Source organism: Miniopterus schreibersii (genome assembly GCF_964146895.1).
Source record: "Miniopterus schreibersii genome assembly, chromosome: 6".
Taxonomy (NCBI): Eukaryota; Metazoa; Chordata; class Mammalia; order Chiroptera; family Miniopteridae; genus Miniopterus; species Miniopterus schreibersii.
This window is the reverse complement of record NC_138107.1, coordinates 23,357,445-23,371,660: the sequence shown is the minus strand read 5'-3', so window position 1 is coordinate 23,371,660 and position 14,216 is coordinate 23,357,445. Positions and strand designations below refer to the sequence as shown.

Sequence of the window (14,216 nt, the reverse complement as noted above, 5' to 3'; positions counted from 1 at the left end):
CGTCCTTTTAAGGCTTTTCCCCTGGAAGTGGTTCCTTACCCACATCAGGGACCTGTATGTGAAAAACAGAATCCCTAGCAACACTTTGAGTTTCATGCACTTCCTGTAGAGAATTATTTCTGTCTTGGAAAATGGATAGGATTTTATTTAGAGCCATAGAACCACCGGAACTAAAGGAGATGAAACAATTTTACTATAGATCCAACAACTTCTTGGCTGTTTTTGTTCAATGCTCTCTGGAAGTTTTTCAGAGGTCCATCAAGCAGTTACCTGTGAAAAATAGATCTAGTATTTTTATTAGCCAGAAACAGCATTCTAGGAGGTGAGAGTTGAGTCACGAGACTAAAACAGAAGAGAAATTCTTGTATGACTAGGTGAGTAAGTGATTCTTCTAAGATACAGTCATCTGCTAAAAATGTTCTAAATTTCCAAAAATATGACAATCCTATTAAAAAACCAGGTCAAATGAACTATGATACCACACACTTAGACTTATCATGGCACTATAACCCTTCAATAAGCAAAGAAAAATACCTGTCACTGGACTGTGAGTGCCTTGAAGCATAGCTTGTCCATTTTGAATCTATAATGTCAAACATAGGAAGTGATTAAATTAATGAATGCATCTACTGGAATAATTTTTCTATACAAGTACTTCACAATGAAGGCAAGTACAAACTAAAGTCCCTTTTGAAATTCTAGTATCTAGCCCAGTGTTTAATAGTAATATTTTTTTAATTTAATGAATTATGGAATCATTGAAAATAAGACTTGCCCTTCCTCCTTGTTAACCTGTATGGAATACCTTTGTTCTACCTGAAGGGCCCAAGCAATCTCCAGTTTACAAACAACTTCCTTTTAAAAGACCTTTACATGCACATGGCAGCTTTTCTCACCACTTCAGTAGCCATAGGAACATTTGTGGGGACAAACTTTCCATTTCATCTGACCTTAATTGTTAGATCTATTAATTCAGAAGTGAAAAGAAAGTATTTTTTTTTAATTTTTTTTTTTTTTGGAAGGAACAATTTCTTAATAAGTTCTTTGATCAGAAATACCACCCTCTCTCCAACTATATCCCTGCTGATGCCCTTTGTTTCACCCTAATAATTCTACCACGTAGAGATTCATTTGGACTATCAAAGGATCCTCTTGTCTAAAATACAAAAAGCCTTTGGAAAGTTTCAGGGGCCACTGGGCATTTACATTTTTATGTTAATTATCCTAGACTAAGTAGATCCTTTCTCACCTAAGAGAGTGGATGTTTGAGTTTTGAGGGAGGGAAGAGGTTGGTTTTGGAGAATGGACTAGGTCTTAGGTCAGATATTCCTGAGGAGACCAAGGGTAGAACAAAGGTACAAAGATTTTGAGAAAAGGGCTTGATAACATGGGATTCGGTCCTATAAGAAGACTTCCAAAGGCATTTGTTTTAGATGACTAACTTACAACATTAGCTTGCTTTTGCAAGCTCAGCTATTTTTTATTTTAATTATTCATAATTACACTGCTTGAGAGGCAATACTCAGAGATGTTTTAGCTTAGTCCATGACATTTCCACTCCTGTCAGCAACTCAAAATCCCATGGCACAGGTTCAGTTCAATGTAAGTAAGTATTGCTTTTCAGCTGAATGCATATTTTTAAAAATTCAAAATGTGCAAATGTTTCAACTAAATTAGAAGAAAGTGATTGGGAATCAAGTCACAATTATACAATAATAGCTCTATGACTAATGTATTTGGAAAATTTTTTCACTGTTCAATTTGCTAGCAGTCCCCAGGTCTGGTTCTGATCAGCGTATGCATTTTAATGTGGGCAGGGATAGTAGTGTTTAGAAACGTGGACTGTAGAGCTGAATTGGCTGATTTCAAATTCCATCTTCACTACTGTTCTGTGAACCTTGAGCAAGTTACATAACCTTCTCTGGCCTCAGTTTTCCTACATATAAAATGGGAATAATAAAATTATTTGCTTTGTGGGATTATTATGAGTAAGTAATTTAATGTATGTAAATCTTTTAAAGCAGTTCCTAGCATACAATAAACAATAAAGATTGGGTGTCAACTTTTATTATAGTAATAAAATGGAATTTTTATTCTAACTGGCCTTCTCTCCAAAATTAGGGTTTTCCTTTATTCTTCCAATTTTATGGAAACAACACCAAACCTACCTGAGTTTTTGCAAATAAATCAGTAGGGCAATATTCAAAATAACTAGTAAAATCTACCATCAATAATAAAACCTGCAAAAGAGATTACTTTTCCCTGCTAGGGCTATTGACCAGTATTATGGTCCTTATGAAGTCATATTGGATTTATCTTGTGGGTGATTTTTTTCCCCTTGGAAACTTGGTTTTGAATCATTTAAAATGTTATTGTTAAGTGTGTTTTGTACTTTTATGCAGCATAAACATAAACTCTGTTTCTTCTTGTGCCGAAGTTTTATTTCAGCCTCATCATAGTAGAAGTCAAGCCCTCTCAGATACTTTTCATGTCCTAGATTTTGCTGATAATTAGTATTCTGCAAGTAAAGGGGTCAGTAACAGGAAATTTGATTTGATTTGATTTGAAATAAGTCAATCAGCCAATAGTTATTGAATCTCTACTTGATACACAGCATTGTAAAAAATGAAAGAAAAAGGGAAGAAAATATGGACCACTTTTCAAGGAGTCTAAATCCAAATGATAAGACTAATCAAGGAAAACCTTTGAGAAAACTCTCGTGAATAAGTGATCAGTGACCTAGGAGCTGCTATAACATTGCAGTGGAAAAAGACATCAGGAGAAAGTGGAGTAACGAGGAAGGTGCAGTGATAGAAAATTTTGTCCTGTTGACTTTTACATGGAAAAGGAAGAATATCTTTTTCCCAGGAGAACAGAATGATGGAATTTGTTGAAAGGCAGTGAGTCCCACTCGGAACATGGATAGAGAAAGGTGGCAGGGAGGCTAGAGATGAATGAGAATCCTCTGAAAATAAGGAGAGAAAAATTCTAACACTCTAGAGAGCCACGAGGTTGCTCCCTGATGCCCAGCTAACACTGGAGTCCTTGGATTAGGTTTACAAATTACACCTTTTTAACAAAACATTAAATGTTTCAGCATTATTTTCCTCCCTGGATTTACAACCGTTCTTTCTCTGCCTCTTTTAAAAATGGCATTTTCCCTCTTCTCAGCCTTTCCTTATGCTAACTAAGCCTCTTGGGCAGCTCCTGAGTGAAAAGGCCATCTCTTCTGCATTGGCTCCTTCCTAGAGTTCACATAGTTCTTTCCATTTTTCCTGTTCAGTTTCAGGAACAAATCTCCCTCGCCAGTAGCCTGAAGTAGTCTTTCAGACCAGCAGAGTTGGCTCTGTGCAAGTCCCCTTAGTTAATACATAATCCTTGGGGTTCTGTGTGAATGATTTCTTGATAAAAGCAGTAAAGAATTATTGAGTTGAAAATCAGTTGCCTCTATGCGGGAATTTATTGGTACCGATGGCTGAGACTTTGTGTTTTTTGGCAAGATGTCCTGTGTGGACCTCATGGACTCAGCAGTAGATGATTATGATATTATTTTTGAAGTATTTCTTAGAATTAAATAATAAAACACCTCACAAAAAATGTTGCTTTCGTTGTTATTTTTTTGAGGGTGGTGACCGTCTGAGTGGTCAGAACGGCCATGGGTACGGGCTAATGGTCTTTGAAGATCTCTGGTTTGTGAGGGCAAAGGTCATTTCTCTGTTCCTTAGGTATTACATGTGCTGAAGGACTATGTGGGTTAGGCAGGGTTGTTTGGGTTGGGCCTCCCTCTCATAAAAATATTCAAGTTTTAGGATGTTAGCATGTTCAGATGATATCGTAAATATAGGCAGACACACTAATTGGATGGAAAGAAATGGCTGTTGTGCAGCTTTAAACTTGAGTCCCACCACATATGCAATCGCATGGCTTGTGGACTCTTTTTTAAAATAAATAATTATGAATTGAATTATTATATCATAGGTCATTGATACCTGTAGTATAACATTTAGAGTAGAATTAAGTTTGTAGGCTTATGAATAAAATATTACTATCATTGAAACTATTTGCTAGGACACTTCATAGTTTTTTTAGAATTCTAAAAATGTATCCTGCTATAAATATTAACAATTTGCATCGGTGAAATGTACTTTACCTATTATACCTCGTGTACTCACACAAATAAATCATTATAAGTTTTACATACTAAAAATCATTTATTTGTTAAGATAGGCTGTTAAAATATGGCATCATTTTTCTACACCCTATTTTAGGACTTCTGTTTGTTTTTAACATACAAAAAGCTGCAAATAATGGAATTGGCTTTGAACTTTGATGGACTCTGACTGTGACAATATGGCTGGTTGGTTTGTATTGAGAAGTTTTCTTCTTCTCTAGGGTGACCCTGGACAGCCTGGGAACCCTGGCTACCCTGGACAGCCTGGTCAAGATGGTAAGCCTGTGAGTACTGAAAGCTTAGTCATCTCCAGTGTTGGGATTATAGTGTCAAAGTTAAAATTTCACTGGGCAAAGTTGGTCAAGGAAAACTCTATATTTTATAATTTAAAAAAAATCTTTATTCATTTCAGAGAGAGGGAGAGAGAGAGAGAGAGAGAGAGAGAGAGAGGAAACATCCATGATGAGAGAGTCATCACTGATCGGCTGCCTCCTGCACACCCTTGACTGGGGATGGAGCCCGCAACCCAGGCATGTGCCCTGACCGGGAATTGAAACACAATCTTCTGGGTCCTAGGTCGATGCTCAGCCGCTGAGCCACACCTGGCCGGGGCAAGGGTGGATTCTTGATTGCTGGGGTGAGCTAGTAGGAAAGTACTGGAGGACTTTAGGGGGGAGGTTGATCAATGGGATGGAGCTTGGCAAATGTGAGTAAGCCATCTGTATTTGCTATGTGACACCCACAGAGACTGGGAGATCTGGGCACATCATTTTTTAAGACTATGTTTCACAGGGATGGTTCTCAGGTCTTTGAGAAAGATGGTTCCCAGGTCCTTGCTAGTTGTAAAGCTAGTAAGAAGGTTTTTAAAAAGATTTACAACTCAAAGGGGCAGAGAAAGAATTTATAATTACAAATTTTCTAAAGTAAATGTTCTCAGAAAAGAGAGGTTCAGGGCCTAGAGTCAAGAAGAAGCCTGTCTAAACTTTAGTCAAGCTGAGGGGAACATTCAGACTGGTTTGATCAATAGAATTAGCATTCTAGTCACTTTTTAGGTATTTTACTTCAAAATTGCATACATCTTCGCTACATTTAAATAATTGTTCAGTGAATTCCTAGTATCAGTGAATAGTTATTTTCAGAAATCCTTTTATATTGTCCTTTCATGTCTATGGAAATTTTTAAGAGTTAACCTACATAAAGAAATTGAGGCAAGCTCAAAACTATCAGAAAGATTTGTTTATTTGGGAATAGCAGGGGAATTGCAATTCAGGGCACACAAACTGTACCAAGCTACAGGTGAGTCCACTGAGGGTTTGGTGTAGGCTGTATTTGTGGAGAGGGAATGTAAAGAGGGGAGAGTTCAGTTAAAATCATGAACAAATGAAGACCAGCTTTGAAAATTCCCCAGGCAGACAAAACCAGTCCAGTCATATAAGCAAAGCTCAATCCAGCCAATTTCTGTTCATGCCTCTGGGAACCATAAGCAAAATTCCCAAGGTTGATATGAGACAACCCCCGACCAATTTTTTTTTAATCATTTAAAAAAGTTCTAACATTCTCAGTTTTCTGTAAATCAGGCATTTATGGGAAATCAGTTTATCTGTCCTTTAAGTTTTATTTTTCCGAGAGCACATGCATAAGATTTTCCATTTTATACCCTCCAGTTCCATTTTATATTGAAATTCTCTCACACAAACTAAAACTTTTTAAAGGCTATATCATTTTCCTAAGAATCTATGCACTTATAATTTGTCAAAAAATAATATCCTCTAAGTTTCAAGAGAACTTAAGGGACATTTATGAATTAAAGAAACATAAGGCAGATCCACTTTAAAGCATTTTCGACAAATATTTACAGGTAAGTTACTATCAGAATGTTTATAACAGTAAATAAACATTAGGAATTAGCTTTTGGATGTTAAATAATTGCCACCAAAAAAGTATCTCCTAGGAGATTTTCTTTATGATGAGACATTAACTGTTGCCATGAAGGATGGGAAGGTTTATATTGTGAGTCAATAATGTTGGAGCAGTTAGAACACTACAGGCTTAATGTTAAACCATCAGCGTCCTCTTAGGATAGAAGAGGGGCTTTTCATGTCCTTGAGAGAGATGTTGACAAATTTAATACAAAAAAATACAGCCAAATTTTGAAGAGTAGTGATGTTCTGAGGTTTTTTACACCAGTGTTGCATGGTTAAGGGGTCGATTATACAAATGAGTCTCTCTAGAGAGAGATTGTCAAGGAGGGTGGCCAACTGGGGCTGCAGAGAGCAGAGGGGCTGGGTGATTGGGGCTGAGGAGCTAGGTGACTGATTGGGACAGTGAGGCTCAGCTGACCCGGGGGTTCATTCTAATTGTGATGGCAATCTCTTTGCGGATTCTGAGAAGGAAAGTGACTTGATCTGCCTTATTTTTTAGAAAGAGGAATATACAGGGTGGGGCAAAAGGAGGTTTATAGTTGTGAGTAGGAGAAACAGTTTATTCTTGTATTATTATTAATTCCTGTATTATTTTCCATAGGAACAGCTGTAAGCCTACTTTTGCCCAATGCTGTAAATATTATGTGAAGGTATATATGAGTCAGGAGTGGAAGCAGGAGACCAGATAGGTAGTTATTTCAGTATTCTGAGAAGCAGGAGTAGCCTGGACTAGAGTGATATGGTGATGGTGAAGAGTCGTAGTCAGACTGGATTATTTTTTAATGTAAATCTGGTTAGTATTTCTGTTGAAGGAGAGGTGAAGAATGCAGAAAAGAGTCAGGAAGACAGAGAATCTGAGCTTGAGCAACCGGGTGAATTGTGGTGCCATTTACTGAGCTGGGCAACGCTGGGGGAGATGTAAGTTTTGGGGAGGAAATCGAGACTGCATTTTTGGACATGCTGAAGGTGTCTCCTAGAATATCAAAGATAGGAATCTTGAGTTCAGGGATATGTTTAAGAATGAAAATACACAGTTGGCACTCTTTAGCATGTGGATGTATCTAAAGCCATCATAGTGGATGAGATTATTTAGGGAATAAGTACAAATAACTGGATAAGAGAAGATGACAATGGACTGAGTTTAGGGCTCTCCTACAGAGAAAAAAGAAAGGACATAATGGAAAATTGGGAAAGAATGGTCAGTGAAGTAGGAGGAATACCAGGAGAGTGTGGCATCCCAGAAGCCAAGTGAAAAAACCATTTCAAGAAGGGGGTGACCAGTTGTGTCATTGTTGTTAAGAGATTGAGAAAAATGAGATTTGTGTCTAGACCAAGAGATTTGCTGTATGGGGGTACTTGAGGACCTTGGTAAATGGAATTCAGGGAGGGGTAGTACCAAAAAATAGCTGGATTGAAATGGTGCAAGAGAGAGTAGGAGATAAAACGGTGATTGTGACTATAGATGCTTCTTCTGATGGTTATAAGGAGGAGCAGAGAAATAGAGTAACAGCATGGGAAGGACATGGGATAAAAGGGTTTTTTAAAAAGATGGGAGATGTTATAGCATTTTCTATGATGAAGAAAATGAAGCATAAGGGAAAAAAATCAATGATTTGGGATATCTGAGATATTTTTAGAAAGAAAATAATTTGGTAGGTGGGAAAGCATTGTTTCCAGTTGTAAGAGCAGAGTTTATCCTGGATAAGAATATGGGTAGTTAAACCTTCATATGGGCTAGAGGGCCAAGCCAATAAGCACAGAAATAACTAGGGGGTGTAGTTCAGGAAATGGGGGGAGAAATGTGTCATCAACTGCTTCTATTTTGAATGGAATGAAATGAGTAGATTCCAAACCTAACGCCTCCCTTTTGCCTTTATCCTGTTATCTGCCTGCATTAGCCTTGTAGTTCCTCTTATAGTCCATCGTTTTCTCACTTTAACTTGAAGGGTCATGTGAATTGGTTGCATTCCCTCACTGCAACTCCTCACCCACCAAAGATACCGCCTGAGGTCCTTTGTGGGTTCTGACCCAACCACACTGGGTGAGATGAGTCTTATGAATATGAGCCCTCCTTTACCTGGAGACCCCTTCCCTGGGAGCACTCTCTCTGTTCCTGGCAGCTGCGTGCTGTCCCAACTCCAAAGCAGATACACTTCACATGCCAAGGTGTCATCTGCTGGCACCTCACAGTGACACAGAGCTCCTTTGACAATGCTGCTAAATTATTTAGGCTTCTGTTTTCTTCAGTGGTGAAAAGTCCTGGGCAATATTTGAAGGTGAGTGTCGAGCAGACCTTCCACAGGCTTTTTCAACTCTAGTTTGCTTCATTTCATTTTTTCTTTCTTTCTCAATAGCTTGCCATGAATGAAAGTACTGGAAATTTATTGCAATTAGCCTGATACAATAACTGTGGCTTTTACTCTGATTCTTATTTAAGCTATAATAGACTTACTGTCTCATTTCATTCAGTACATGTACATGTTTTCATGTATGTGTATATAATTTTATGTATAGATACAGATATAACTATGTAGTATTTGATATTGGATGTTAGAAAATATTAGATGTTAGATAGTATTAGATGATATCTAATGTTAGAGAAAGAACAAACCAGCTGTGGTAGACAGAATAATGTTAACATCCTGACCTTAAAGACCTGAGAATATGTTACCTTACATGGCAAAATAGACTTTGCAGGTATGATTCAATTAACGGTCTTGAAACGCAGGGATTATCATGGTTTACAGAGTGGCCCAGTGTAATCCCAAGGGTCCTTATAAGTATCAGATTCAGAGAAGGAAAAGTGCTGATGGAAGCAGAGATCACAGTGAGACAGCCTTTGGAAGCTGGGAAAGGGAAGGAACAGATTTTCTCCTAGAGCCTCTAGAAGGAATGCAGCCCCCTGACACTAAGTTTAATGGTTCCCTAAGAACCATTTTTGGACTTCTGATCTGTAGAACTATAAGTTTGTATTGCGTTAAGCCACTATGTTTGGGGTAATTTGGTACAGCAGCAATAGAAAACTAATACACTAACCCAAATTCTGTTTGCCCAGAGGTATGACTTTTTTCTTAATTACCCCCCGTCCCCCATTTCTTTCTCTCTGCAGGAGATATGAGATTGGGTGGCCAAGCAGGAAGAGAAAGTGAGCTTAGGAGCCAAAACAGCTGAAAACAGCTGAGGGTCATTAGTGTGTGTTCAGGGCCAGCACACAGCGGGAGTGGGAAGGTGTGGGTGGAGCCTCTGGCTGGCAATTGAAGCCATCTGGACCAAGGAAACTTGGATGGAACAATTCGAAGGGAATTCTGCTTTGTTTGGATTTAGTTCTGTGCAACCCCCTTCAATAAGCAATTTGAGTCTCTTTCTCATTATAACCAGGCCAAGTCAACTGAAGCTTTAAATAGTAAATTATTCCACTCTGGAGAAATACTAATTTTCATAAGGAAAATGTCTTCAACAAAAATTAAAGAGCTATTTTCAAATCCTTCCACTCCTTTCTCATTTCTCTATCAGTTAAATAACTTCTATCAGCACAGCATCTGAACATATTACTATTTTACTCTTTTATCATTATAAAAAGAGAGGCAGGGAAATATTTATATGTCCTGCTAGGTAATCAGAGCGGTACAACTATTCAAGACATCGTTCTGATACGACATTGATTTTTTTAAAAGAAAGCCATATGTGGAAACATATTATAGTACTATTTTATGATTTTGTAGAAGTTTATATTTTTACAGTGCTCGTTTCTGTCTGTTTTCTGTCATTATTAATTACTCTTCATGAAGTAAAGTACTTTACTGAAACCAAAGACTTAGCTGGATGGCAGAGAGATCTATGGCTGTTTTGCCCTCTGCTTTGCTTTTAAAAGTTGCTTTGCTACTGAGGGCCCCTCTTAATCTGGAAAATGAGAACATGACACCAGATGAGGCCCAGGTTCTCTTCAATACTGATTTTCTAAGATTCCATGAAGGCCACCATATTTACTAAGAAAGGTGAGCTAGACAAAGCTACAGAATTCTGGAGATGATTTTTCATATCAGTGGCCTTAAGAAGTGATTCAGGAAGACTGACTGCATGCTGCTACCAGTGGACTTCAGAGTGGGTCACACTGGGTGATGCAGTGCTCCCCGCCTGGTTCCTGCCCCCCTCAGTGTGCCCCTGCGTGGTCTACAGATTACTACGAAGGTTTAAACCTTACAGAAGTGGTAGTCAGCACAGATGGGGAATTTCAGAGTTACATGACCTTATCAAAACATGAATAAAAAGAGAAAGAGGAGATGAGAGCTAGTAGGAGATGAAGTTATATTAGTAGGAGGGAGAGAGGAGAGGAGATGGAGGTGAGTTCTTTAGGCCATTGTGATGACTTTGGCTTTCAGTTGGAGTGAACTTATGAGCCATTGTAGGGTCTTGAGTAAAGGATTGATGAGATATAACTTATTTTTTATAATAAATTACTCTGGCTTTTGAGTTGAGAATAAATTTTGGGGCGATGAGGGCAAAAGCAGTGAGATCAGTCAGGAGGCTCCTGAAATAACCCAGAGGCGAGATGATGGGGTCCAGGTGGTAGCAGTGAGGTGAAGAGAACTACTCCTTACATTCTGGGGATATTTTGAAGTTAGAGATGACAGGATTTGCTGATGTATTGGTTGTAAATTTAAGAGAGAAGTCAAAGGAGACTCCAATGAGATGTGGAAGGATGGAATAGAGAAAATTGGCCAAGAGAAATCAGGAGTTTGGTTTTGGATATATTAACTTTATGTTAGACGTTCAAGTATAAATTTTCAGTGGATAGTTGAACATAGAAGTCTGACATACAAGGTGAGTTCCCTTTTTGTGATGTGTTTTTCTTGTCTTTTACCCATTTTCTAGAGGGGTGATAGTATTTACATATCAACTAATAAGAGCTTCTTATACATGAAGAGAATTCATGCTTCTATCTATCTGTTGTAAACATTTCTTCTATTTATTTGTTTTTTAATTTAGTTTTTAGAAATGTAAAATTTTCCCACAATTCAGTGTTTTATCTTGTCGTTTCTTTCAGCGGGTTTTTTGTTTGTTTGCTTGTTCGTTATTAGCATGAGATACTCAATATTCATTTTCTTTTTTTATGTTTTTTAAGAATTTTACATTCTTGATTTTAGTTTCAGAATTTATTTTGGTGTTTGGGGTGACATGAAGATCCAAAAAAAAATGCTGGCGAACTTAGAGAATGGAGAATGACTATTTTAGCAGAGTGAAGTTCAACTGGAGTAAACACATGGCTCTTCCTTGGCTGGGAGATTCAAATTTAACCCTGGTGAAACGGCATCAGCACATGCGATGGAGATGCCTCAGAGGGTGATGCAATTTTTGGCATCATTAGTACACATATAATGTCTATATTAAGAAGGATGACAGTCCTGCTTTTGGATTTGGCTTAGGGTGCTACACTTCAGGGCTGTGGAGGATCTGGATTTCATTCGGAAGAGAGTAACTGGGGAGCAGCAGAACTCAGAAGGCAGCCGTGAGGGAGAATTTACTGAACTTCAGGTGTAGCCCAAACCAGAGATTCTGTTTTAAAATAGTCAAGAGTGACGGCAGAGACCACGAGGACGGGGCGGGGGCCAGCGCAGCCTCGCAGAGCACACTCGACAGGAGGCGAATGATCAGTAGGACAGCAGGACCCATGGGACAAGCTTTTTATGCTTCCCCCTTTCCAGACCCTTAACTGACTGTGTGCCAGTCGTGGACTTCACCATTTAAGAGCTATGGGAGGGCTAGGGCTGAGAGCCATGAAGATTACAGACCCGAAAGATGGAATACATTAGGATGAACGCCAAACAAATGGCTATCATTTGGCTTGGAAAAGAGAATTATAAGAGGAAGCTTAATTATGAAGTGTATAAAAAACATTCCTCTAAAGAGAGCAATTTCTACCTGAACTCTCACTTCACCTCAATTTGAGTTCCCTAGCAAAAGGGTTTATTGTCTCACTGTCTCCCACTCCTATAAAATACACACACACACCCTCATGAGTCTCACTGATAAACTAAAATATGGACCTCAAATGAACTATTTTAAATTGGGCAGTTTATTTTCCTTTTCTGTAATAAATATTATTTATTTCTCCCATAAAGCTTTCCGAGACAGTGCTTAGTTGACTAGCTAAATGATTTTCTCCAACACTACCTTATATAAATCTCATATATGGATCTTTCCATATTTATCTCATGTGTCTCTTCAGTAGATTTCTTACATATTTTATGTTGTAGATAATATATACAATAATGTATACATAGACATCATATATACTAATGTTATTTGTGTATTTAAATTATTCAAGGAGTTGTTTGGTACATAGACATCATATATACTAATGTTATTTGTGTATTTAATTAAATTATTCAAGGAGTTGTTTGGGTACACACCTAGTATTTGTGATTTTAAAGAGAAGTTTATGCTTATGTTATGTCTTCTTTTGATTGTGACCTCTGAATGCAGGGCTGTTTCTATGATTATTTCTAGAGCTCTCAGTATTAGTGAACAGTTGGACTCAATAAATACAGGAGTGGGCAAAAGTAGGCTTACAGTTGTGCATACATGAAAGTTTATTCTTGCATTATTATTAATTATTGTATTATTTATTTGTATTATGACTGTAAACCTACACTTGCCCGCCCATGTTTCTGTTTATTTGCTTATTTATCCATTCGTTCATCCAGTCACATACACAATATTCATTGGGTATTTACTCTGTTCCTGGCACTCTTCTTTGCTAAGGAAGTAAAGCAGTGAGCAAACTAGACAAAAACACCTGCTTTATTGAAGCTCACATTCCACCAGGGAGAGACAGATAATTCACAATAATAATTTAAAAATAAGTAAATAAGCCCTGACCAGTTTTGCTCAGTGGTTAGAGCATCAGCCCGCGGACTGAAGGGTCGCAGGTTGGAGTATGACCAAGGAAGGGCCCGCACCTCAGTTGCAGGCTCGATCCCAGGCCCTGGTCGGGGCACGTGCGGGAGGCAACCAATTGATGTGTCTCTCACATCGGTGTTTCTCTCTTTCTCTCTCTTTCTCCCATCCATTCTCTCTGAAAAGCAGTGGAAAAAATATCCTCAGGTGAGGATTAAAAATAATAATAATAATAAAATAAATAAAAATAAAAATAAGTAAATAATATCAGATGATGGTAAGCACTATGGAAGAAATATTACAGAACAGCAAGAGAGGAAATAGGGTTAGCTAGTGGTCACCTTCCTTTGAATATAAAGCATAATTACTAGAGATTTAGATTGGGAAGTAATTATTAAAAATGGTATCAGTTACCTTAAAAAGTTGTGCATTCTCTTTAGCAATAAGCTTGATATAACTTTAAGTGTAAGCTTACTTGGGGAATGAGGTAATTTACTTAACTTTAATTAAATTATGTGAACCTAAGAACCAAATTATATCTGCAGAGATTATTTGCCAAAGGTAGGTGATGTTCTTTCATGTGCTTAGCTCGAGGCTAATTATTAGTGAAAAGTGGCTGATATTTCTTTGTATTTATCACCCATCCACCTTTTCTAAGGGAGACAGAATTAGATTTAGATTAAATTTCATTTATAGCAAATGCAGTTTGCTTTCATTTGAAGTAAAAATTCTGTTTTTCCCTCAAGAGAAGCATACACCTTCTCATTGTCCAGTATAAATCGTTTATCTCAGTCCATAAAAATACTCTTTAAAATTGTGCACTACTTTCTATTTGCAATCATAGTTGCAATCTATTTGCAACTATATTTTCCTCCAGAGGGCCTCCCTCAGTCAGTGATATTAATCAGACATCTGCTGCACAAGCCAGAATCCTGGGCATCATTCCACAACTCCAAATTCCTCACCTCCTGTAAGGCATCATCAGGTTAGACTAAATTCACCTTGAGTGGACTCAGGTTCTTCCTACCCTTCTCTCTTCCTGGCTGGAACCTCCCATATGGTCTTCCTGCCTTTTCTTGCCCCCTTTAATCTGCCCTCCAGAGCATAGCAAGTGGGCTCTTTAAAGCTCATGTCTGATTGTGTGACCCCCTGATTTAGTGGCTTGGATAAAGATCAGAGTCCTTCATAAGACCTACAAGCTGTGCAGGTCACCTCCAGCCTGTCAT

General features: G+C 38.0%; 1 protein-coding gene across 1 annotated transcript in view; it reads left to right on the top strand.

The window, feature by feature from the left end:
- COL21A1 (collagen type XXI alpha 1 chain) overlaps positions 1-14,216 on the top strand; it is a 164,471-nt gene that overhangs the window by 76,889 nt on the left and 73,366 nt on the right. The window contains exon 9 of the mRNA XM_081141626.1: positions 4,393-4,455. Coding sequence (XP_080997752.1) covers positions 4,393-4,455 — 63 coding nt within the window. The remainder of the gene's footprint in view (positions 1-4,392; positions 4,456-14,216) is intronic.